The following is a 23,764-nucleotide window of genomic DNA, read 5'->3' as shown; positions in this document are numbered from 1 at the left end:
TCTCCGGGGTTGAAATTCTCTCCGAGCTGACATGACCCGGTTCCCCCGCAACCCCAGACTTTGAGTTTGGACGGTACATGCCGAGGTCCTGATTGCAGCTGTGGATAGGCTGCTGATCTTGGCTGTTAATGAAGAGGAACAGTGTTTCTTATTTAAATACGAATGCAGCACAACGCGAACTGCTTGTTACAAAATGTCTGGAAAGTTAAGCAAAAACCGCATTGAGTGTAAAGATGAAGTTCAAGCTGGCTTTGCTCGCGGTCTTCGGGACAGCCATATGCGCACCCTCCCCGTCTATGGGCGTCAAAAGAACTGACGGAGGTTGGTCTCAATATATGCTGTATAATGTAAACAGTCGCTGATAAACGTTTCAAGTAACGACCGAACAGTTTGACAAGTTCAAGTACTACGCGCAGCACGCCTCGGCTGATTACTGCAACACGGACAAACCACCAGGGTCACTGATCACCTGTGAAGGCGGATGCCCAACTCTGGAGACAAACAAAGTCACCATCTTTTCGACATTCAAGTAAATGAACACCCCCTGGCTTCAAAATCCCTGAATTTTCATGTCCTTACGATGGCAGTGGTCCACTCACCGGCATAGGCGGCTTCATCGCCATCGACAAAACCCGCCAAGAAATCATCCTCGCCGTCCGCGGAACCACCAACATCCGCAACTTCATCACCGACGCCCGATTCCTCCTCGCAAACTGTGACGTGACTCCAGGAGCCGCAGTCCACGCAGGCTTTCTAAGCGCCTGGAAGGAGATATCCTCCTCGGCTCGCAACGGCGTCAAAGCCGCGCTGCTCGCACACCCGGGCCACAAGTTCGTGATTGTTGGCCACTCCCTCGGCGCGGGTGTCGCCACCATTGCGACTGCCTATCTCCGCCGAGACGGGTATTCTGGCACCGATTTATACACGTATGGATCTCCGCGCGTGGGAAACGCTGCGTTTGCGGATTTTGTGACGAGCCAGGCTGGCAGTGAGTTTCGGGTGACGCATTGGAATGATGCGACGCCGAGTGTGCCCCCTTTGCTTTTGGGATATAGACATACGGATGTGGAGTATTGGTTGTCTACTGGGCCGGAGGATAAGTTGGATTATGGGGTGAGGGATGTTAAAGTGTGTAGGGGGAGCGCGAATCTGAGTTGCAGTGGTTCCGTGGTGCCAGACTTGAGTTTGACTCCGCACCGGTATATTTTGGCAGACATGTATGCCTGTGGGGGATTGAAATTATCGTGATGCATCGTCTTTGGGGAGTCTGGTATGCGTCAGTTTCATGGACTTCGGATTCGCCGTCTTTTGAGTTGCCTGTAGGACAACTCCAGGCAGTAATAGAGAGGCTCTCATCAAGAACGGACACACATTGATCATCATGGTGCCTTGGTATTCAAGGACTGGTCAAAGCCTCCGCTGACAAACAAAACTCTCAGCCACCGGATATGTATCCAAGCCCAAGGTACTCAAGTAGCCATCGGTGGAGGCTTGAAACTCAAAACTGGACCCTTAATATCGCCGCCGATAGATGAGCCTCATCACGTACGGAGCACGGAGCAGCACCTAGGATGTTTGTATCGGTAATGGTGAATCTGCGTTGATATTGCCAAGTCCACAACCACATGCCATTTCTCGTCTATCGCCATGCCAAGCGCCAAGGAACCCATGATGACGCATGCTGGCCCAATCTCAGATCTAAGCCTCGCTGACCCCCAGGCCGCAAGTGCCGAACGCAAGGACACAGAAAATTGATGGAACATGGGAATCGAAACAACAGTGGATTGCTATGCTGGACGTCTTCCAAGGTTGGTTAAAACAACGAAGCAGTAGTCAAAAGTTCCGAAATAGTCTTGGACATGGTCTAACTTGGCTGTTGCAGCTCGGTCCTCTCCCGAAGTAGACTGAGCCACGCTGCTGGGCCTACCGTCTGACTGAGTCCAAGTCTGAGTCCAAGTCTCAGTCTTAGCTGCGCCAAATGCGGGCGAGCCATTAAAAAAGATGCCACCCATCTCACCATTTTCTCAGTGCCTAGTGTGACGACAAAATCAGGCTTACCAACTTCTCAAAAGGCGCAACACAGCCGAACGGGGCAGACGCACCTACAAGACAGATCGAGTGACACATTTCCCAGTTTCTCAGTTTCTCAAATGCCCCCGCGCAACCGCATGGCGGGCGAAGCACCCAGGGCCAGCCAAAGCTTATTTAGAGTGGCCGGTTGGTAGGGTTGCCAATGCATCGGCGTGCCGAGAAATGGGGTCAACTGGTGTCACACATGCCAACGGCTGCATACAACCGCTTGATTGAATGGCATTTTGCGGAGTTGTTCTCTCTCACTTGGACGGCCTCCAATGCAGGTTATCCATGCGCGTTGAAGCGACGAGAGGATCAAGTTTTGCGTCGTCAAGAGTGCTTGGGCAAAGACAATTTAGGTTAAAAAGATGTTGAAAAGATAGTACAGGCTGGTACAGTATGACACGAGTTATTCACGCTGGTCTTGCGTCTTGCACAGCCTGCCTTGGATGGAGCCGAGACTTCTGATGGCGAGAGCCTAAAAAAGTGGGTGAAGTTGTACCGCCATCGTCTGACTTGTATGATGGAGTACAAGTGATATATCGAACATTGAAGAGAGTTGCGCCACCCAAGTGATTTCCCGATTGGGTCACTTGTCACGATGTTGCCCTCGGGCCCCGGGAGCTATCCGATTCCCTTGGGAACTGAGGTGTATAAGAACCGGATGTATCGCCGCATAGATGGGGTAGCACAAGACACTGGGACAACTTTTCTCTTCTCTTGAGGTATCCTTACTTGCACTTGTTTCCTTATACAAGTCACATTCTTCACCACTTACACCACAACATATTGTTTGTTCTGCCGTCAACAGCAGTTATTGCTTCAACTTTTATACACTCTTCAACCTCAATCAATGCGAACAGTTACAATGACTTCCAAATTTATGGATAAGCTCAAAGAAACTCTCGGCAGCGACAGTCGACCACAGATTCCTCTTGTTCAGCCCGAATCTGCATCCCCCCGTGAGATTCCATCACGACCACGAATCAAGGGATCATTATCCCCTCGCCCAAGGTACGACTACACTTGAGCTTACGCCTTCTCATCACGTATGCTTGTGTGAAGCTAACTTGTGTGTCACAGCAACGCCACCCTCAGCCCCCCCTCGAACCACAATGTCCTCGATGCAGCGCATTCACCTCCCTCGGTGTTTAGCCAATATCTCGGCCCTCCTACCATTGAGCACAAATATCCCCAGGACAGCACGTGGAGGAGACACTCGATCAGTGCTCAGGAACAACATTACATGAGATGAGCACACAGGGAATTTTGGTCACGCAGCGGGGGTGGATATTTTAGCTCCTTGTCTTGTATTAGTATGACGAATCAAGTCTCTTTTTAGATAGAATGAATGATGAAACGAATGAATGGGCCTGTATGGCCGGAAAGTAAGAATGTCTTGCAGCATGTGACATGTTATATTGGGTGGCTTTGTGCCAAGCCTGGCAGTTGGAAGAGGTGGGAGCCACAGTGTCACGATGTGTCCGCGCAGTGATGAAACATTGAACGTACTTTAGACTTTTCCACAGGCTAAGGCTTCGATGAAAATCTTGGCAGCGTTGTAGAGAATCTAGGGAAGAGGCGAGTCGCGTGGACGGCAGGGTCTTGTTTCGCTCTGAGGATGTAGCCTTGGATGGGTACTGGTACTGGACCAAAGTAACTCGGCAGAGCCGCGATGATAAACATCTCATAGCTTGGTACACAGCCTTGCTATATTGTGTACATGCACACGGACTTAAACTCGCATATTTCGTGTTCAATAGCAGGTTGTAAACACTCAGCCCGGACATGTTGCCGAACCAACAGCTCCAGTTGACAGACCTGCCGCAGACGTGCATGGTTGTCGTATTCCCGGTGCACCTTTTGCTGGAATGCATCATGTATGTAAGATCTTAAACCCGAATGTGCTGCGCTGTGTAAGTAGGGCCGAGATTCGGATAGCAGATGTCCCTGACAGCTCTCGCCCTGATGGCGATGGAGGACATGGAGATATAAAAGTTGGCAGTATTCCCGCATTGTGTAGTACAAGCTTTGCAGATCCATTCACCCGTTGTGTTTTCTCGGTACAAGTCACATTTCTTAGGTTGCCTGCGGTGTGTCAAATATTTTGTATACACGGCGTACTCCGCAGGCAGACACCAAATACTCTTTGTCTTTTCTTCTTCTTTTGTTTTGTAAGAGAGAAAAATTTATAGCGGAAGTCTACTCATTTTGCAGCGTCCCTGTGCCTTCTTATGCATTGGTGGCTCGTGCAGTCTGTCTCTGTTGCCTCACACTGACATGGTTATGAACTTATGAGGCTTGCACGGCCCAGCATTGGACATGGAGATATTTTATTGCGGCCACTCCGTGCCGAAGTTTACGACGCATTTCAATGCCTCTTGTCACAATTTGAGTACAAAAAAGTTCACATTTATTGTTCGACCAAGGACGAAGGACTCACAAAGATGGTTCGTTCCCAAGTACAATGCACTGTCTCACTTACACCCGGATCGGCTGGTATGGATGACAGGTAACCATGTGGCCTCGCTATCATAATCCCAAGTGTCGATCATCAGGGCTAGAGGATGACATATACTTGGAAACTCTTACTTGTCAAGGCAAGTTACAATCTCCCGCAGCGTATGCATATATACAATTGTGTTGAGTACTTTGAACCACCAGACCAATGTCGCCCTTGAATTATTCAATAAGTTAGTAAAGTGGTCTGGGCTGTCTCCATATCCATTTAGGCACATTTGCCGGGCGGGTAAATGCCAGGCATTCAGCATGTTCACTTATACCCATATCTGCCGGTCGGGTTGCGAGACGTGAAGGAGACTTCGATGGCTGTTGGGATAGAAACCAATCCCTCTCTTCCCTTGATAATCGTAACATAACTCCTCATGATTTAATTGCAAACAAACGAAGCAGTCCGAAATCGCAACTTTACCAACATTATTCACGCAGACGGCTTTCTGCCCGCTACACCAAGCGGCCGCATCGCCGAACTCCCCGACTCACTCCACCACGGCGTCAATCCAACCCATCAAGAAATGACGGTGGCATGCCATTTCATTGGGCCGGATAAGATGGTTGGCGCGACTGGAGCTCTTGTCTAGCTCCCCGCCAAAGATCTGTGGGGAGTCGCACTTCGGGGACTTTGGGCTTGATTTTATTTTTCCAGACATCGTGACCTTGGGGATTGGAACAGGCGGGGAACTGTCAATTCCTATTTATTCGGGAGCTTCGCTGAATTTTGTGCCAACCCGTATCCTGTCTTTCTATAATATCTTGTAATCTTGGTGCTACTTGGTGATTGTTGACTTTATTCTATCGCATACCTTTGCCCCGCAAGCTTTACGCCCAACTTGCATCATCTTGATACAACACACATTTCAAACACAACGACACATCTGTTGAATCACGAACCTGTCAACAGTCAATTCATCCAAAATGGCCACTCAGACATTAAAAAGGGATGAAATCAGCGTACGACAAACCCCCATTGCCAGCATATCATCGTGCCCGACATACTAACACCACTAGAACCTCTCCTTCATCCTCAACAAACCTCACGAAGTCACATACGCAGAACGCCCCAAACCAACCCTCTCCTCACCCCACGATGTCATCGTAGCAGTCAACTACACCGGAATCTGCGGTTCAGACGTCCACTACTGGAACCACGGAGCCATCGGTCACTTCGTCGTCAAGGATCCCATGGTTCTGGGCCACGAGTCTGCCGGCACTGTCATTGAAGTCGGCGATGAAGTTGCCCACCTCAAGGTCGGCGATCGCGTCGCCATTGAACCTGGCTATGCCTGCCGACGATGCAATGACTGCCGCGCGGGAAAGTACAATCTCTGCGAGAAGATGGTCTTTGCTGCTACGCCACCGTACGATGGAACGCTGACGGGCCTGTGGAAGTCCCCCGCCGACTTTTGCTACAAACTTCCTGAGTCTGTATCTCTCCAGGAGGGCGCGCTCATCGAGCCGTTGGCCGTGGCTGTCCACATCGTCAAGCAAGCCTCCGTTCAACCCGGTCAGTCTGTAGTCGTCATGGGTGCCGGTCCGGTTGGTCTTCTATGTGCGGCAGTGGCCAAGGCATATGGCGCATCCAAGGTCGTCAGTGTGGACATCGTCCAGTCCAAGCTTGACTTTGCCAAGGACTTTGCCTCAACGCATACCTATCTGTCGCAAAGAATTTCTCCCGAGGAAAACGCCAAAGCGATCAAGGAGCAGGTCGGTCTGCCCAAGGGTGCCGATGTGGTCATTGATGCCAGTGGCGCCGAGCCTTCTATCCAGACAAGTCTGCATACGGTTCGCATGGGCGGTACCTACGTCCAAGGCGGCATGGGCAAAAGCGACATTACCTTCCCCATCATGGCCATGTGTTTGAAGGAGGTCACTGCGCGTGGGTCATTCCGATACGGGCCGGGAGACTACGAGCTTGCAGTCGACCTGGTAGGCAGTGGAAAGGTCGACATCAAGAAGCTTGTCACGACAGTCGTGCCGTTCGATAAGGCTGAAGAGGCGTTCAAGAAGGTTAAAGAGGGTGAGGTGATTAAGATTCTGATTGCTGGCCCCAATGAGAAGATTTGAAACAACAGAGGCTTTTTTTTTTTTTTTTTTTTTGGTTTATGCACGACAGCTCGGAGGATATCCATCCACATCATGCACGTTCGGATCTCAGCCTCCACGGAGTCAGCCCAACCACAAAACGGAGTCGTGCAAGGTTGTGAGCAGTTCGCCCAACGGGGCTCATGAAGAATGCAACGAGCGGGTCCAGAATGGTCGTTGTGAACTCATCGGCAGACAGGGCGGTGCGGTTAAATATCGTGGGTGGGAAGACGGTGGTGCGGAGTTTTGGATTCAGCGGTGAATTACATGCGGCGTGGGGAGAACTCGTGAAATTTGCACCTGGAGTTGAGTTCAGGTGACCAACCCAGATATGTTTCGACAAGGGTATCGACACGAAATGCCATTTTGTTCCGCCCTAAACACTCAATGTGCTGGGTTTTGTTTGCTCTTGGTTTCGGCAGACGAGCTGTGAAATGGGTCCCATCAGCACTAAGACTCTAAGAGCAGAGACTGCGGAACACGTCCGCGATTTATGTAGCTGTAGCGTTTCGGTTTTAATAAGTTTTGTCAATCCGTAATTACATGCTGGCTAAATCGTACTACAAATTGCTGCCCGCAAACCGGCACTCAATAAGACTCTCGTGGCAATGTCAATCGAGCATGTGTGCCTCCCCAGATACATCGCCAAGGCCATAAATAGGAGCTTGGCGTTTGTGTCTCGCCATTTGACAAGATATCCCTGTGGCGTGACATACTCGAACCCTGCTCCTGTGCCACCGTATGTTGTCCAGCCAAGATCGCTTATCACCATGGCCTGCCCAATACTGATGAAACTGTTCTGCCCAAGTCCCAGACAGCCTCCGAAACCCTGGCTCTTGCAAATAAAGGCACTTCGTAAAGACTACCGCCTCTTTCGGCACGAGCCAGCGTGGCGCTCGGCATCCACTCACACTTGCAGGTGGAAATGCTCGCCCTCCGGTGCGGCTGAGCTAAACTAGCGATATTGGCTTGCTTCTTCCTGGAGCCCATCAGCCAGGCGAGGCAAACACAATATTGGTTTCTGGCATTGGGCGAGAGGGCAGATTTGGCTGCCAAGCGCCAGCTGTGGGCGGATGAGGCTCAACATGAAGCAGGGGCTTGGTGATTCCAGCCAGATAGGATTGATTATGAACGCCTGAGTGAGCCGGAGATTTGGGCGGTACACGGGGAATTGAGATTGAGGGTATACATATAAGTCCCTGGCCTGGGCGCCACTTGCTTTCAGCAGTCTGTTTAAAGTGGTGTTCCTCTTATTTTTCTTTTCTGTCTTGCTGGTTCCTGACTCCTGGATTACTCAAGCGTCACGAAATTCGGGGTTGTCAACACAGTTTGCTCTACTCTGCTATCCAGTCCAGTTCGAAATGGAGCAAGCTGGTGAAAAGTCAACGAGCCATGTGCTCGAGACGCCACTCTGGGTGGTTGTCGTCCGAGGATTCCAGTTCTTGATTTCTCTCATAATTCTCGGTTTGGCAGGTCGTTTAATGCACGACTTGTACCTCGACGAGTTTGGACTCTCCGTCGCAACTGTTCGTTTTCTTGCATCCAACCATGTAAACCCTATTCTAACACGTGTAGGCCCTCATCACTTGGGCCATCTTATTCTACACCCTATCAACCGAAAAGATCCCCGCCTGGCAAACCGCGTACCACATTCTGGCCGTCACCGTTCTCGATGCCTTCCTCGTCATCATGTGGCTGGCTACGTTTGCTGCCGTGGCCGCGAGACGAGCTACGTTCAACATTGATGTTAATGTGCGAGGCTGTGTTGACGACGGAAGCGCCATCGACAGCAAGACGTGTTTCACGAAGCGAGATATTGAGAAGAGGGCTATTTTGTTCAAGAGTGGTGGTGCCATGATGAGTGCTATTGCTGGGCTTGGCGCTCTCATGTGGTGAGTAATCTGGCCCAGCTTGAATCGAGCTTGGATGGTACACTGACAATTTAAAGGCTCCTGTTTATTGCTACTTTTGTCTGGACCCTACTCATGTTTCTGCGAGGCCGCAAGGAGGGCCGATTCCCCATCGGAGGCGGCGCTGGGAACTCCAACAACTTCCAAATGGAACCAAAGACTGAGCAAGCCGCTCCCATGATGCAGCAGCAGCAACAACAACAACCTCCGCAGCAATATGAGCAGCAGCAGCAACAGCAGTACCAGCAGCCCATTCAACCTCAGCCAACTGGTGAATACCAGCCGTCTCCGCTTACACAGAACCCGACCCCGGCTGGCTACCCGACTGCTCAGAGCCCATACCAGCAGCAGCCGCCTTATCAGCCTCCCCAGGAGAATCAGCAGTACAACCAGTACAACCAACAATACCCTTCGTATCAGCAGCATGTACAGCACGGTAGTGAGCTATCAGGCACACCACTTCCTCAGCAGTCGTATCCCACTCCTCCACCGGTGACGACTTCTCCTCCTCCCCAGCAGCAGCAGCAGCAGTACTATCAGCAACCACAGCAGCATCAGCAGTAGAGCATAAAGACGCATAGAGATTATTCCGAAATTTAACTGGGCTCATATGCTCATGCTTTGATATGTGCTTTGGGGAGTTATGGGCATGGCCTAGGGAACTTGCTGGTTATCAGCTCGTCTAAGAGAATGGGACGGATATTTTTATAGCATTATTTCGACTGCATGTTATGACTTGTATAGAGAAAGCCTTGTTAATGATTGATACGTGTCTTTTCGATTTGTGTGCTGCGCTTCAAGACTTCACTACATTTGGCCAAGATTGCAGCGCTCTTAGCACCAAATTTTTGCCCAACCTCCACATTCACTATCCTACAGGGAAATTGTATGAAATATACCCTGAACATACCGTAATTGAATCAGCAGACCATAATTAACTGAGAACAGGGTTGCCATGCGAAATCCAATAAACACATGTAAGTGGCCAAAATGGGAAGGCGGTGAGGTATTTACTGCCAGCCATCTCATATCCAACTCCATCTTCGCCAGATCAGCCGAGCTTCCTGAACAGCTGCGCAATCCCGCAATTTACGAAACAACGCCTACCTCGGCCGCCTGCGTCGTGCAGGCCCAATTGCTGTTCTTTCCTGGGTTCCGTTGTATCCGACACTCGGCCATCGCAGGGTGAGGTTGCCTGCGCCAAAGAGCCAAGTTCGATTCCTGCCATCAGCCGAATGACAACCATGGCCGCCGACAAGACCGACGCCTCTGGGGAACGGCCCGGAGTCCCCTCGAGGAATCCCTTACCGCTGTCTGCCTCGCAAGAGTCTCAAGTACGGGATATTTTCTACGCCCGGGTTCGCAAGCAGTGCGCCGAGGAGATTAAGGGTACGCAAGTGCCACCACGAAAAGTGGCTGGTCAACTATACCATTGTGGGAGTATACTGACATCAATTGCCTCGCGTAGCCTTTGCTGCTTGTGCTTTAGGCCGTACATTCACCGTCTCATTTGCGTGCCGCGCCGAACACCGCGTCATGAACAGCTGCATGAAGCTGCATGCCACGCCGGAGGAGCACGATGCCGCTCGCGAAGAGTGGTTCGCGATGCGAATAGAGCGCCACAGGCAACGCGAGCGCAAGGCCAAGATGGCGGTTGCGCAGGAAGAGTTTATTCGAGAGTGGTGGGGGCTTCCGGAGGAGGTGCGCGAGTCGAAACGGCGGGAGCTTGAGAAGTTGGGACAAGCGGAGAGAGTTGGCGGGCTGACGGCCAAGGAGAGACCGCATGGTCCTGACGGCAGCAGATGATCGTTCTGTCAGTTGGAAGACGAACAGAGGTTGTCCGCCATGGGCTCTCATGCCATGTAGCGCGGAGGATGAAAAGCAAGCGATAGAGCATGCGGCCAATTTGCATGGTTTCTGGCGTTCATGTTGATTTGAGCTTTGGAAATGGATCACTACAATGTTTAATGCAGACTCTATATTTAGCGGAGTTGTGCGGTGTATATTAGACGCAGGTCAAGTGTGTACGATTAGATTTACGAGACGGACGAAACGGAGTAGCATATCTGGGATGAAAGAAGATACCGCAGAGGCCGTTGATAGAAATCCCTACTTGAGCAACCTTGCAACTTGTTCCGCAACACCCCAAGAAAGCTCATACCCTCTTCCTCCCAGTCCATATGCATGAATCACAGAAAACCGTTCGTCGTGCTGCTCTTTCTCCAATCTAATACCCCCTTTTCTCGTCGGTCTCCGCCCAACAATGTCCCGTACAACACGAAAGTCTTCCTCATCTCGAATGGAAGGATATGTCCTGGCAAGCGCATCGAGGAGTCGCCTGCGCACTTCCTCGCTTGGCTCAGTGTCCCAGTTGTTGGGCTCTTTTGTACCTCCGATTACGGTTCCGCCGTTGAAGCCTCTAGGTACGCAGAACGTCCATGATCCATCGCCATTTTGGCGGGTTACTGTTGCTGGGCAATTATTTGCAACCACGCATGTTTGGCCTGTGGATGTTAGCGGTGCTTGGCAACATGGGGAGATGCCCAAAAGGAGTACAATATAAGAGCGCTGGGCGACGTTTGTACCAGAACTAACCTCTTGTGGGAAATACATCTGGATCATTGAACCCAACACCGGAGCAATTAACCACGGTTCTGACATCAGAAAACGCCTTCATATCTCGAACTTCGAGCGGCGTCCGAAGCTCCATGTTGACCGTCCTGCCTCCAAGCAGGGCAAACTGGCGGAGGAGAAAGAGGCAATACACCATTGGGTTCGCACACCAGGTTTGGTACTCGCAGCCCCAAGTTACTTTGTCGGGTAGCTCTTCATTTGTGTATAGTCGAAAGTCCGTAATGCCTAGACCTGAGGCTGTTTCAGCAGTTAGATCTTTGTACACCTGTGGCACATCTTCCAGATATTCTATCCCCTTGGTGAAGTGAACGCCGCATTCTGGATGCAGAGAGACAAGCTGCTCCATGTGGCGATATGTGCTCAGTGCCATGGCGTGGTCTCGCTGCTCTGTGGCATTTGTAGGCAAAACCCATCGGTTATGTGCGCCAGCCCATAGTGATGAGTAGTTGATGAAGTGTTTGGGATCTGCTGTTTCAAAGGGGCTGGGGAAGTCTCTGGCGATGATGGTGACTTTGTAGCCGGATTGGAGGAGGTATACGCCAGAACTGAGGCCAATTACACCTGCGCTTTTACGACTTTGTCAGTCGAAGCACAGAGAGTGGGAATGGAGGGTTTGAGTACGGACCCTATGACTACAATGTGTTCCATGATGAACGTGGTTCATGAAGTTGCGTGGATTTGCTTGGTTGTGAATAGGAGCTTGTGCGAGGGTAAATGTATTGGCCAAGTCACAGTAGGTACAAGACCATCGGCAACAGGACATGTATTTATCATCGCGGCAGAGAACATGTCGTGAAAACCTGTTGCGTTGCTTATTACCATTTTGAACACAAGATCGCCAGCGTTGCCAACAAGTGACTCCATCCCGTTAACCCCACGGCCAAAACAGGAAAGCGGCCGGTGTCGGAAACGTTATGCCACGGACTTCCGGCCGGTTGGGCTCGGCGACCGGTGCTGGGCGTATTTGTCGCATTCCGATTCCATTTGCACTCCTGTTATTGGAATATCGAGCGACAAAGTTTCAAGCTGCAATGGACGAAACGAACAATCTTTGTATTTAGTGCGTCACCCGGTTTCGATATCCCGGCTGGATGGTTTGTATGGCCGTTGGCCCACACGGCGAGAAAAGAAGCAATTCTGGCGGGTTCACCCGAGACATTCGCCATGTAATTGTCTTGTGTGGATCTGAGCACCATGAGACACAATAACTTTGTTGAAATTGCCATGCTGTACGTCGGTGAATTTGTGAGTTCGCCATTTCGGTTCCAGCACACTGGTCACGGGTGCAGCAATTTAGATTGAGCAGAGCAACAAGATTTGGATTGGTGGTGTAACATTGAGCGTTGGAATATAATAGTATGAAGACGCAAGTTTGCAAACACCCTGATTCTACTTTTACATAGCTGTTCGTTAAAGGCTTATTTCACCTCTACAATGAATGTACGACGATGCTGGAAACACGACCAAACTTGGAAGATGGCCACGCCGTAAACATGCTGGCCATCTTTTTTGCCTCGACAGTGAGGGCTACACCATACGATAGTATTTGTGAGTGAAATGGACTGTTATTGAATGCACAATACTAACACCGCTCTAGATGGTCAAATGTATGCGCGTAGCACGGTGCGGTTCAAGTCAACTGATGGTTCTGCGAGAATTGGACGTACTACAAATATTCACCAAAGGGTATGAGTTTGAGAGCTTTTGAGGCTCCATATACTAAACCAACAGCATAGGACCTTGAAATGCCGGGATATTATGCCGAAAGACGACGCAAGGATTTCACTGGCTGCGCAGGACCACTACATGAGAGTCAGCGCCAATGAGATGCCCCAAAGACTGTGAGGTTGTTGGTCAGTTATGTTTGGGTTCGTTGATTACCATTGGCAGAGCGTTACTAACTGTGCATAGAATAGGGATGGTTATAGATATGGGTTTGTCGAAAATGCCGGCCAGATTTTGCAACGGTGTCTATGTAGTTACTGCTAGCGACAAAAGGACGGCCAGTTAGGCATGTACCAATACGTATATCAGGTGAAACTGGGGTCCTACTTAAGTACTCTTGGCTTCTCTACTTGTTCCTTTGCAATGAAAAGTTAGAACCTTCATATAATACTACACGCCGTAGTTACTTTATCTACCTAGTGAGACAACCGCGCTGAATAGACACGCACTCACACGGCCAAAGCTACGATTTGAGAGTTGACATGAAATACTAGGAACCATCTGGCTTGCTCACCTACTTTTATGAACCCCAAGATCAGCACTTATGCGCCAAGTGGCCATCACACATGCGGCCTGCTTCCCGCTCGAGCCAGCAACCCAGCCAGCCATCTTCCTGCCACAACATCCGTCGCATCCTTGTTGACCATGTCTTCTCTGCATATGCGCCCATGTCCTGGGGTCATTTTGTCTGAAATACCGAGAATATGTTGCATTTGGACAAATGGCCGCAGGTGGTGTCGTGTATTTTGGGATTGCGATGCATGAGAGCGGAGCTGGCAATATGCATCTTCTACAAAGCAATCCATTAAATCTTGGCTGCTGAAAGAACCAATTTTGAATCGTGTCATAACATTGAACTCTCAGTCACGGAACCTTTGGTCTATCAGTGGCGCCTTTCTGGAATACTTCAATGTTCCCATTCATCACGTCCCTCATCTTTCCAACAAACCAATTTCACCAACTCCCAACCACCTCTCGGCACACAACTTCAATTTCCATGCCATTCAATCCAGTCGACCAGCGCCAATTCCCCCTCTCAAAAAGCCACCCAGCCCCTTCCAACCAATACCATCCGCCGTCGCGCATCCAAATCGAGCTCGGCGCTTAAACGCATCTCATCACCCCACCCATCTGCAATGTGATGATTCACATCATTGGCTCTGTACCCCGACTCACACTCCCAAAAATAGTCCAGGCCGCATCTTCAGCATCTCAGCTAGCCAGTGACACGGCGATTCTTCACATGGCGCTTACAGAAGCCATCGTGCCTTGCGTGCGGGCATCTGTCTCGCGGGAATATCATTGGAACCGGGCGCGAAAGACAAAAGACATTGGAAGCATGGCGTCAGGCTATAGGCGTGATGCAGCCTGAGACTTTTTTGGTTCCATTCTCATATAGTCTGGACAAGGGTGCCACGGTATTCTCTGTGCGACATTATATACTATCGCCTGCGTTTTTCATTTCGTGTTTGGCAAATTTTCATTATTGCCTGCTTCATCTTTCGTGCTGTTGCTTTGTCTCGTCTAACGCTGGCCTGTTGACGAAATAACCGCGATGAAGCAATAGTTACGTTGAGTTATATTATTCTGAGTGATACGGATTGTGCTGGTCTCGTCCCTCCTAGCCAGAGAAATACAAACGGTACTTCAGTATACAACGATGCCTTCACCACAGCAATCCCAGCCTGGCAGCTTCTCCCTGTTTCCTAGTCCCAACGCTTCAAAACCACCCCAAATATCTCGCAATATCCAGGGCCAACGAGGTCGCCGGTCAGAATCTCAAGAAAGACGAGCACCTACACCGCAAGATCGTGTTGCCACGCCAGACCACTCTCAAGCACAGCCAAATGGAAGACAAACGCCTCAGCAGCATTCATACACGCCTGTGCAATTTGAGCCCGTACGACGGGGAACTCCCTCCAACTGGCCGTTGAGTAATGACATGCCACAGCATGAGGACCCCAGGAGACAAGCCGAGACAGTGGCCGGCCCAGCCTCAGTTCAACAGCCTCGAAATATAAACGACGTGCCCGGTCGAACAGAAACCGCCTTCTCCGACGCGAATACTCTTGTACGCAGTAACAGCGGCCGTTCAAGAAGTTCCATTGCAAAGCACCCTCTTAACGACGATACCTCCCCGGGGCAGTCTGGCTCACAACCACTACGATCTATATTTCCAACATATAACCCGAACGTATCGCTGAACCAGCAAGAATACGCACCCACGCAAATGAGTCCCACTCATATCCCTCGCGCAGTCATCAGCAGACAATCCGTCTACGAGGAGCCAGACTCCCCAACAGGCGAGGGTTCTTCCGCTCGCAGCCCTCCCACCAGCCCCAGACGTCCAGCGGCAAGAGGGCGCTGGCCGCTGAGGATACAAACTCAACCTCCGCCGGCGATTCCCCAGCCCTGCACGACAGACGACCTCAAGAGTCTGTGGAGAGTGGCCAACGGGTGGAAGGCATCTGTTTCCGAGTCGAAGGTGTTTTGCCTCAAGCTGTCGCAGCAAAGAGATGCCCCGGTATATACACTATCGTCTGGCACTTCACACCCGTTCTGGAACCTGAGACTAGATCCTACCTCTGCCTCAGCGTACATCACCCTTACAAGGCACGATCCGTCCAAACCATACAAGGCACCTAAACCCGAGGCGTCCTCTCCTTCGACCCCATCCGAAAGCAGTGGTAGTCGGTCCTCCGACACAAAGCACTGGTACGAAGCTCTCAATTCAACGCTGGAAGAAGAATCCCGGAAGCTCCCACCCAACGATGGGCTGGTTGCTCTCCTCATGCCAACGGCAGCCACGAAGATGGCCCTCGAAAAGGCCGACGACCCAGCTTCCGTCATGGCCGCGGAGAATGAGTGTGCTCGTCTAGTCTGGGATGAAGACACGGCGACACACTTCCTCGTACACAACGCACTAGCCAAGCCGTTTTGTATTACGGTAGACCGGAATCCCGCCTATTCGCGGACTGAATACACCCTCGAACACAATGAGTCGCCCAAACACATCGCGAAGCTGACGAGAGACGGCACAGGCGGCGGGTGGATCGAATTGGATACCGGGGTGGCCGCGCAAATCGACTCCTTTTACATCTTGGATGTGGTAGTCACGGCGTTGCTGTTGGTTTCTGCTGCGGAAGACAGGAATTCTCCCACGCCAATGGAGACGTTTGAGCCGCCGCCACCGGCTGTTCTTGCTGCGAAGCGCGAGTCCGGCAGGTTGAGTAAGCTGAGTACTCGGCGTGAGGACAAGAAGAAGAAACGCAAGATGGAGGAGTTTGAGATTGATGTCGAGAGCCAAAATGATAGCTTGGGTAAGGGGAGGCGAGCAAGTCAGGCAGCGGAGGACAAGCTGCCCTTTTTTATACGAGCAGTGGTGAAGATGGCAAAGGGGCTGTTTAAGTTGGTTATATGGGTCTTGACCGTGTTGTTCAAGGTCGTCGGTGGCGTTTTCAAGTGCTTGTATTCGTGTGTGGGATCGAAATATTAATGTAGCAATGTGCGATGATTGGGAATAATGAGACATGCCGGACTTGTTCGAGATTATTACCATATCAAGGTCATTCGTCCGTGAATTTTGTCGCGTAAGTGGTCATGTGTTGGAATGGGGGCTTCGTTTCGTAATTGATGAAAATAACGTATAATTCGTGCTAACAAAACCCAAACGCCGTACGAATGCAACACACAAACGTCCCAGTAACTTGTCTAGCGCTTCCTTGCGCGAACCATGATCTTCCTTCCTCTCCGTGTGTTCCCTCCTGATGTCGCAGTCTTGGCCATCTTTGCTTGCTGTACTTCGAGATGCGCCTCTGCATCATTAAACGCCTTCAATTTCTTCTTCGCATTCTCAAGCTGTCTTTGCAGTCTGCGCAGCGACTTGGCGCGCTCGAATTCTTCGCTGTCGTCTTTGTCTGCACCGGCAGTGTCTTCGCCAGACTCCTCGTCATCATCTTGCTCTGCCTCCAGTCGGTCAAGCATGGTTGCCTCTCTCTCCTCCTCATCATCCATGAAGACGATTTTCCTCGCTGCTTTGGGCTTTGACGGAACGGGCAAGTCGTCGTCTTCAGAATCCATACCATCTTCCTCATCTTCGTCATGGTCGAGACGGTCCAACCCCCGCGTTAAGACGACTTGCTCTTCTAGTCTTGCAATTTCCTTGACGACGACCTGGCGCATCGTTCGAATATAGCCAAGGTCCTGAGTTTTGAGGAGTCGTACGGTATCGACGTCCATGGCCTTATTGCCTCGGTCTCCTTCAAGTGTTCCCGTCCAGCTCTTGCCGTCCTTGATCCGTGACCCAGCTCCCTTGCGGGACATCATGCCAAAGTAGAATTCATCTTCGTTTCGATCCGCAGCTTTTTGCCGCAGCGACTTGAGTTGCGCTTTCTTCTTGTTGAAGTCTTTGGATCTAAGAGAGTAGTCCTAACAAGAGTTAGAGATGATTTCATTTGCAAAAAACTGCAAAGGATTGCTCACCTTGTGTTTTTCCAGCAAGCCGAGGCGGCGACGCTCTAGAGGCTGGGCACGCTCACGATGCGGGCGCCGTGCGACGGCGTTTCGCATAGACGACATGTTGATTGTTGTGTGCGATGCTGTTGAGTTGTGTTTCCAACAAAAGAATGCGGCGTTGCGTCGACTTATCAGAGGAGTTTGCGTGCGGTGTGTGGAAGGACAGGTTCAAGGTCACAATGGTTGACAAAGTGGCAGAATTCTCAAGATTTTTGGCGGTGAGGCGGAATTTGGTGGCGGGACTGTGGTAGTCCTCTTGGCCCACTTGCACGCAAATGGCTACTACTGCCAGCACCGTGGGTAAGAATACAATATTGTCAACTTAAACAAAAATTTTCCAAGGAATAAATTATCATAGAGTCGATATGCATTGTGCATGAGATGCTTGATGGATGTATCTATCCACGGCCGACACGCCAGCGGCGATGGAGTGGTGACTCCGTGGTAGGCTTCGTTCCGTATCATACAAAAAAAGTCCTTCCCCATGTCTACACTCTATCTTACATTGTTATACAAATTCTACAGAGATGTCGTGAACATAAATCTAACTCTAGCTGTATTCCTCCCTGCTCGCAATCCGAAAAACCCATGTATAGCTTACTTCGATTTTGACATCAGTTGCAGTCCATACGGGGCAAGCTGTTCATTGCTTAGCTTGCTAGGCGACCGCACAAACGGATCCTCGCCCTTCATCGTTTTAGGAAAAGCAATTACATCCCGGACAGTAGATGTATCCGTAAGCAGCGCAACAAGTCGGTCGAAACCGAGTGCGAAACCAGCATGCGGCGGACATCCAGCTCGAAGGGCATCAAACAGATGAGAAAAGTCCTTGATTCGTTCATCAGTCATTTTCAGGACATCGCGCATGATGAATTCTTGGATGTCTGCCACGTGGATACGCTCACTTCCACCACCAATCTCGATGCCATTGAGGACGAGGTCATAGGCAGCGCTTCGAGCCTGCAATGGATTTGTAAAGAGCGCCTCGAGATCGTTCTTTGACAGCGGCGCGGTAAAGGGGTGATGGGCTGCGGAGATTCCTGCCGCGCCGCCTTGGCCGGGCTCCCCTTCTTCAACGGGCTTGAACATGGGAAACTCTGTGACCCATACAAATTGTAATGAGTTGGGGTCTCCCAGCCTGGGCTTTTCCATGTAGCCCTCCTCTACCAGCGCCTTCCAGAGAGCATTTCGTACGTCGCCAATTTTGGTCGACCCGAGGCAATATTGACCTTGTGGTCTCTCGCGGGCTTGGAATATCACCAGATCGCCGTCGTTGATTTCTTGACCGTCGGATAGTTTATTGAGGACCGCTTCGTATTCAAACCCCAGCGAAGAGAAGCCAGCCAGTGGCTGCCGGGTGTCGTGGATAAGAATTTGTGGCTTCCCGTCGGGGTTATTGGCCAATGCGGGAGGTAAGTTGTCCATAAAGTTTATGACGAATTTTCGAGCCTCCGATGGTGAGCAGTCCTTCAACGGGAAAGTGAAGGCTTCGATGAGTGGATCGGATAGATGTGTAATCATGCCAACGAAATTACGATAAGGCTCAATGTCTTCTAAGGCATGTATCTATTACATATTAGTGCGAGATCTTGCTTAAAAAGTCAGTCAACAAGCTCACTCTATTGGGAATCCGCAAGTCCGGCTTATCGGATCCGTATGCAGCGATGCTATCAGCGAAAGTGAGACTTGTGAACTTGTGAGTAGTTGGTTCATTGGCTGGGGCAAGGTCGTTGGGAATATCTGATAGAATTGGTATTCTCTCTCCACGGACGTCCTTATAACTGTGAGTTGGTCGCAGCCGAGATAGTGCTGCCAAGATGATATCGGTTACATCCTGCTGGACTTTGGAAGCACCGGCAAAAGCCCATTCCATATCGAGCTGGTCGTTGTGTTAGCATTCTTCTGGAGTCAACATCGTGAGTTGTACTTACTTGGGAAAACTCAGGCTGCCTATCTGCTCGCAAATCCTCATCTCGATAGCACTTGGCCCATTGCATGTAGCGAGTAATACCACTCGCCATAAGAACTTGCTTGTATTGCTGGGGGCTCTGGCTGAGCGCATACGCCGTCCCTCGCTGTCTGGCTGGAACCAAAAATTCACGGGCACCTTCAGACGTAGATTTAAAAAGGGTAGGCGTCTCAATGTCTGTGAATCCCATTTCCAACAGGCTTTGGTTCAGCTGTCCTTTTAACCAGGATCTGAACTTCAGTCTAGCCTGCAGCTCGGGGTGGAATCGAATTTGCAAGTGCCGTTTTGTTTGGGGAAACTGTACATCTGACGTGACAATAAGATCCTTGGGTACGCTGTTTAACGATCGGATGTCTTGGAGATAGAGGGTTCTTTTAGACGATTCGCCATTTTGAGACTCTCCAGCTGACTCCTTCGGGGGACCTGGACGTGCATGAAGGATGACGGGCGCAAATGCAGGAATTTGCCGAAAGTTCTCGTGGGATTCTAATCCGCTGTCTGCATGGGAGCATATTTGGACCACTTCGCCTGATGTCGTTGTGAGGTCGGCAAACGACAGGTGCTTTCCAACATTGCGTCGCTTTCCGAGGAAGCCTGTTAAGGCGTTGGGATCGGGTTGTGTCAAAGAATTGGATCCTCTAACTATCGAAATCCTGTTAGCATGCCCAGTGGTTGCATAGTTATGTGCAAACCATACATTGATTCCACGCCTTTAGAATTTCCGCCTGTCTCGAATCACTTGGTTCAACACCTGCTTTGGCAGACTGATTCGCATAGAGCCGGAATGCGCCGATGCGGGTGCCTATTGTTAGCCTTGAACGAGTACAAGCACCGCGACGCAATGTGGCCCCCCAGCGACCCAGCTGGGCCATGATTATCGAGAATTGAAGCAGTGGTGCAAGCGCAGCAAAGGAGCTGGTGTTGAGCTCGCCGATCAGATGATGACCATCACTAGCCGCATTGAAAGCTCCCATTCTTGGTGGTGTAGTTCTGCCAGCACACGCCGCCAAGACTCCACCGACCCACAGCTGGTTTAAATTTCCACGCTGCTCACCACTGTCCATTTCTTCTTCTTCTTTTTCTCCTTATGACCCTTCCATTCAAATAAGTGTACGCAACCTGTTCGCCCAGCAAGACACCTTGGAATGCAACTGCTAACGATCCTTTGCAGATGATGAGAAACGCGTGCGTAATATGATGAAGATGCCTTTCTTCCGACCCTTCAAACTCTCCCCTCGAGGCTTAAGTGGTTTGCTGGTTAGGCAAGACTTGGTATTTTGAAATGGGCGTTCGACACACCGACCTTGTTACATCTCGGACGCGATGAAAAACAGCTCTGATTTATTATGAATGGAAGGATTTCCCTTATTTTGTTTGGCGTACTGGAGGTGCATGACATTGACTTTTGCCCTCAATGTACCACGATAATTTTGCTTTCTCGGTGGGCGAATGCGCATAGTTCGCTTGTGTAGACGCGCCAGGCCTGACCAAGTGGTTCTTCGGCGGCTATTCTGTTACCCGGTGTTTGCGAGACGATCATGGAATTATTGCTGCACAGTATGCAGTAGTGCTGCACTGGCAGTCCCCCTACCCTCATTCATACTCTTGCTCAGTAGTAATATGACATCAAATTTTTTCCTTCATTTATGTGTTTCCAGCGTCAATTGAAGGCTGCGTGGTATTCAGTGACGACCTGGCTTTGATGCTCTGACCTCAACTTTGAATCTGGATTGGACTCGACAACGGAATAGATGTAGACAGGACGCTGCACTCCGTATTTCCGTATTTCCGTATTTCCTTGCACAGCCAATGGACAATTGCAAGGCGCAGCTTGGCTTCAAAATTTGTCATCCATTATACCTAGATCCGCCGTAGGTACTACTCAAGAACATGGCCATGGATTCTTCCTGTTCCATGTTCGTACTGCGCAGACATTTGGGCCCCACCCTCCTGTCCGTCCTTGGTCTCGTTCAATGTTCGATTGCTCCACCCCCAAAGTGCCATTGCAGCCAGACCAGCCCGACCTCATCCCATCCATCCCAGCCATTCCCTCTTCGCCATCCATCATTGTCGCCAGTATCTTTTTTGACCTTTAGCCCGGGGCGAAAACTTGACGTAGCGGCATCAAGGGCATCAAGGGCCTGCATCATGTCGGGCTCATTCGAAAAGTCCGTCAAGGGCGCGACCAAGATCAAAGTACGAGCGAATTGTGTGGTTGCCAATTCCACGCAACCCCCCCAAAAACACATGAAGCAATCCCACAAACTTTATCAGGGCATACTGACCATCGCGACCTTAGAATGCGCCGCCCAAGACAAAGTACATCGAACATATCCTCGTTGCCACTCATTCGGGTGATGCCGGCGTCGGCGAAGTCTTTCGTTCCCTACAATATCGACTGCGCGACTCGACCTGGACCGTGGTGCTCAAGAGCCTGCTTACCACGCATCTCATGATTCGAGAGGGCTCACCGGACGTAACCTTATCCTTTCTCGCCAAGCATCGCAATATTTTGGGCGTCGGTCATTTCTCTGATGGTTAGTTGTCATGCGCCAGTGGATGTAGTGTACTCTTGAACTAACAATGTGATAACCAGCCCAAACACAAGGTCGGAACATCCGGCATTATGCCAACTACCTAACCGAGAGAGCGCGAGCGTACCGCGATACGAAATTTGATTGGGTGCGGGGCGATTTATCGAGGCTGGAGAGATTGAGCGTTGATAAGGGTCTACTTCGAGAGACGGAGGTCGTGCAGAGCCAATTGTCGGCCCTGTTGAAATGTGACGTGAGTAACATAAGTCAACCCTCTAGTATCTCCTGTCTAACACCCTGCGCTAGGTCCTTGAGAACGAACCAGAAAACGAAATCACCATTGCCATCTTCAGGCTACTGGTCTTGGACCTGTTGGCGCTGTTCCAGGCACTCAACCAAGGTCTCATCAACATTTTAGGTTGGTCGGTCCGACAACATTGTCTTACCAACCCTTGGCTCACATGTTGATATAGGTCACTTTTTCGAAATGTCACACACGGACGCACAGAGAGCTTTAGACATTTACCGCACATTCACTCGACAAACTGATTATGTGGTTCAGTATCTCGCTTCTGCCCGCCTGCACGAACACCACACACGGGTCGAGGTTCCCAAAATCAAACACGCCCCGGTCAACTTAGCCCGTCAACTGGAGGACTATCTTAAGGACCCGGACTTTGAAGTCCACCGTCGACAGTACCTTGCCGAGCAGGACGCAAAGAAGAAGGGCGGATCCTCAAAACCCGCAAAGCTCGAATTTCCCAAGTCACCTACCAAGCCATCGTCTCCGGCGCCAAACGTCAACAACCCCTTCCCATCGGTTCCAGATGCCAAGATCGAGAGCAAACCGCAGGCGAATAAGGGCCCGGATCCTGACTTGATTGACTTTTTCGACTCCATCGAGCAGCAACAGACGACTATGCAGGTCAACCCACAACCAACTGGAATGCCCGGGGCAGCTCCCTTTCAACCCCAAGCTACCGGCATGCCATTCCCACAAAACGGCTTCGCCCCTCAACAGACCGGATTTGCACCTAACAACATGTTCCAACAGCAACAGAACATGGGCGGATTTGTACAGCAACCGCAGCCGCAGCCGCAGCCGCAGCCTCAACCACTGCAACCAAACTTCACCGGCGCTGGATTTGGCGGCTTCACACCACAGCCAAGCTTCCAACCGGGTGCTCTGGGATCCATCCCTCAGAACTCCGAAGCTTCGTTCCAAAACCAGAACCAAGGCTTCCAATACGGCCAACAGCAGCAGCCACTGCAAACCGGCTCTCCGGGCCCTCTTCAGCCCATGCAAACAGGTACCAATCCATTCAGACAATCTATGATGATGCAGCCCACGGGCGTGCCAGGCGTCTCGTCGCCATATGCCTCGCCCACCATAGCGCCCCAGCTGCAACGCCAGTCAACGAACCCATTCGCGCGCTCACCTCCTCAGAGCACCTCGCCGTTCCAGTCCGCAACTCCTATCCAAGCCCAACCAACTGGTACCAACCCCTTTGCCAAAGCACAACCCCAACCAGTCCAATCTCCCGACCACACGCAGAATCCAGGTGCCCTCGCCCCCCAACCAACAGGTACCACGAATCCCTTCCGCCACGGCGCGTTCGTCAACCACAACACTGGAATGGGGTGGCAGCATAACCAAACGAATATCGGTGGTGGACTGGATCAACTTCCTACTGTTCCCGTATTCCCTCGACCGGCACAACAGACGCCGTGGCAACAATAATTTCCCCCGTGTATTGTGTTTCAGGGATCATTTCAAGTCCTTCCTTAGTATTGTTATCAAT

The 23,764-nt window shown here is 50.8% G+C and overlaps 11 protein-coding genes across 11 annotated transcripts; 8 read left to right on the top strand and 3 right to left on the bottom strand.

Annotated features, from left to right (window-relative positions):
• Window positions 1-233: 233 nt before the first annotated feature.
• Window positions 234-1,248, top strand: VFPPC_14479 (lipase (class 3) domain-containing protein; the record flags this gene model as incomplete). Its single annotated transcript, XM_018292247.1, has 3 exons — window positions 234-321; window positions 376-529; window positions 588-1,248. The coding sequence occupies 3 exons, from the start codon at window positions 234-236 to the stop codon at window positions 1,246-1,248; spliced, it is 903 nt and encodes a 300-aa protein (XP_018140407.1).
• A 1,693-nt stretch (window positions 1,249-2,941) lies between these two features.
• VFPPC_16385 (hypothetical protein) lies at window positions 2,942-3,328 on the top strand (the record flags this gene model as incomplete). Its single annotated transcript, XM_018294138.1, has 2 exons — window positions 2,942-3,087; window positions 3,157-3,328. The coding sequence occupies 2 exons, from the start codon at window positions 2,942-2,944 to the stop codon at window positions 3,326-3,328; spliced, it is 318 nt and encodes a 105-aa protein (XP_018140409.1).
• Window positions 3,329-5,508: 2,180 nt separating this feature from the next.
• Window positions 5,509-6,657, top strand: VFPPC_08769 (xylitol dehydrogenase; the record flags this gene model as incomplete). Its single annotated transcript, XM_018287418.1, has 2 exons — window positions 5,509-5,544; window positions 5,602-6,657. The coding sequence occupies 2 exons, from the start codon at window positions 5,509-5,511 to the stop codon at window positions 6,655-6,657; spliced, it is 1,092 nt and encodes a 363-aa protein (XP_018140411.1).
• A 1,379-nt stretch (window positions 6,658-8,036) lies between these two features.
• On the top strand, window positions 8,037-9,149 carry VFPPC_14480 (G-protein coupled receptor protein; the record flags this gene model as incomplete). The annotated part of the gene is made up of 3 exons (XM_018292248.1): window positions 8,037-8,201; window positions 8,251-8,567; window positions 8,624-9,149. The coding sequence occupies 3 exons, from the start codon at window positions 8,037-8,039 to the stop codon at window positions 9,147-9,149; spliced, it is 1,008 nt and encodes a 335-aa protein (XP_018140412.1).
• A 680-nt stretch (window positions 9,150-9,829) lies between these two features.
• Window positions 9,830-10,391, top strand: VFPPC_14481 (cytochrome c oxidase biogenesis protein; the record flags this gene model as incomplete). The annotated part of the gene is made up of 2 exons (XM_018292249.1): window positions 9,830-9,974; window positions 10,054-10,391. The coding sequence occupies 2 exons, from the start codon at window positions 9,830-9,832 to the stop codon at window positions 10,389-10,391; spliced, it is 483 nt and encodes a 160-aa protein (XP_018140413.1).
• Window positions 10,392-10,694: 303 nt separating this feature from the next.
• On the bottom strand, window positions 10,695-11,867 carry VFPPC_08770 (FAD dependent oxidoreductase superfamily protein; the record flags this gene model as incomplete). Its single annotated transcript, XM_018287419.1, has 3 exons — window positions 10,695-11,089; window positions 11,181-11,785; window positions 11,845-11,867. The coding sequence occupies 3 exons, from the start codon at window positions 11,865-11,867 to the stop codon at window positions 10,695-10,697; spliced, it is 1,023 nt and encodes a 340-aa protein (XP_018140414.1).
• An 800-nt stretch (window positions 11,868-12,667) lies between these two features.
• VFPPC_16386 (hypothetical protein) lies at window positions 12,668-13,135 on the top strand (the record flags this gene model as incomplete). Its single annotated transcript, XM_022429014.1, has 4 exons — window positions 12,668-12,767; window positions 12,817-12,905; window positions 12,956-13,031; window positions 13,131-13,135. 4 exons carry the CDS (start codon window positions 12,668-12,670, stop codon window positions 13,133-13,135), a joined length of 270 nt encoding a protein of 89 aa, XP_022284192.1.
• A 1,469-nt stretch (window positions 13,136-14,604) lies between these two features.
• VFPPC_14482 (acetylserotonin methytransferase-like protein) lies at window positions 14,605-16,440 on the top strand (the record flags this gene model as incomplete). Its single annotated transcript, XM_018292250.1, has 1 exon — window positions 14,605-16,440. The coding sequence occupies one exon, from the start codon at window positions 14,605-14,607 to the stop codon at window positions 16,438-16,440; it is 1,836 nt and encodes a 611-aa protein (XP_018140417.1).
• A 215-nt stretch (window positions 16,441-16,655) lies between these two features.
• On the bottom strand, window positions 16,656-17,522 carry VFPPC_08773 (U3 snoRNP-associated protein Utp11; the record flags this gene model as incomplete). The annotated part of the gene is made up of 2 exons (XM_022428626.1): window positions 16,656-17,372; window positions 17,427-17,522. 2 exons carry the CDS (start codon window positions 17,520-17,522, stop codon window positions 16,656-16,658), a joined length of 813 nt encoding a protein of 270 aa, XP_022284193.1.
• A 534-nt stretch (window positions 17,523-18,056) lies between these two features.
• VFPPC_08774 (aspartyl-tRNA synthetase) lies at window positions 18,057-20,492 on the bottom strand (the record flags this gene model as incomplete). Its single annotated transcript, XM_018287422.1, has 4 exons — window positions 18,057-19,025; window positions 19,078-19,338; window positions 19,391-20,070; window positions 20,126-20,492. 4 exons carry the CDS (start codon window positions 20,490-20,492, stop codon window positions 18,057-18,059), a joined length of 2,277 nt encoding a protein of 758 aa, XP_018140419.1.
• Window positions 20,493-21,576: 1,084 nt separating this feature from the next.
• VFPPC_08775 (ENTH domain-containing protein) lies at window positions 21,577-23,703 on the top strand (the record flags this gene model as incomplete). Its single annotated transcript, XM_018287423.1, has 5 exons — window positions 21,577-21,624; window positions 21,728-21,965; window positions 22,025-22,215; window positions 22,269-22,380; window positions 22,436-23,703. The coding sequence occupies 5 exons, from the start codon at window positions 21,577-21,579 to the stop codon at window positions 23,701-23,703; spliced, it is 1,857 nt and encodes a 618-aa protein (XP_018140420.1).
• Between the last annotated feature and the right edge of the window lie 61 nt (window positions 23,704-23,764).

The sequence above is a fragment of the Pochonia chlamydosporia genome, chromosome 6 (genome assembly GCF_001653235.2).
Source record: "Pochonia chlamydosporia 170 chromosome 6, whole genome shotgun sequence".
Lineage (NCBI taxonomy): Eukaryota > Fungi > Ascomycota > Sordariomycetes > Hypocreales > Clavicipitaceae > Pochonia > Pochonia chlamydosporia.
The sequence above is the reverse complement of the archived record's forward strand: the minus strand, read 5'-3'. Positions and strand labels throughout refer to the sequence as shown.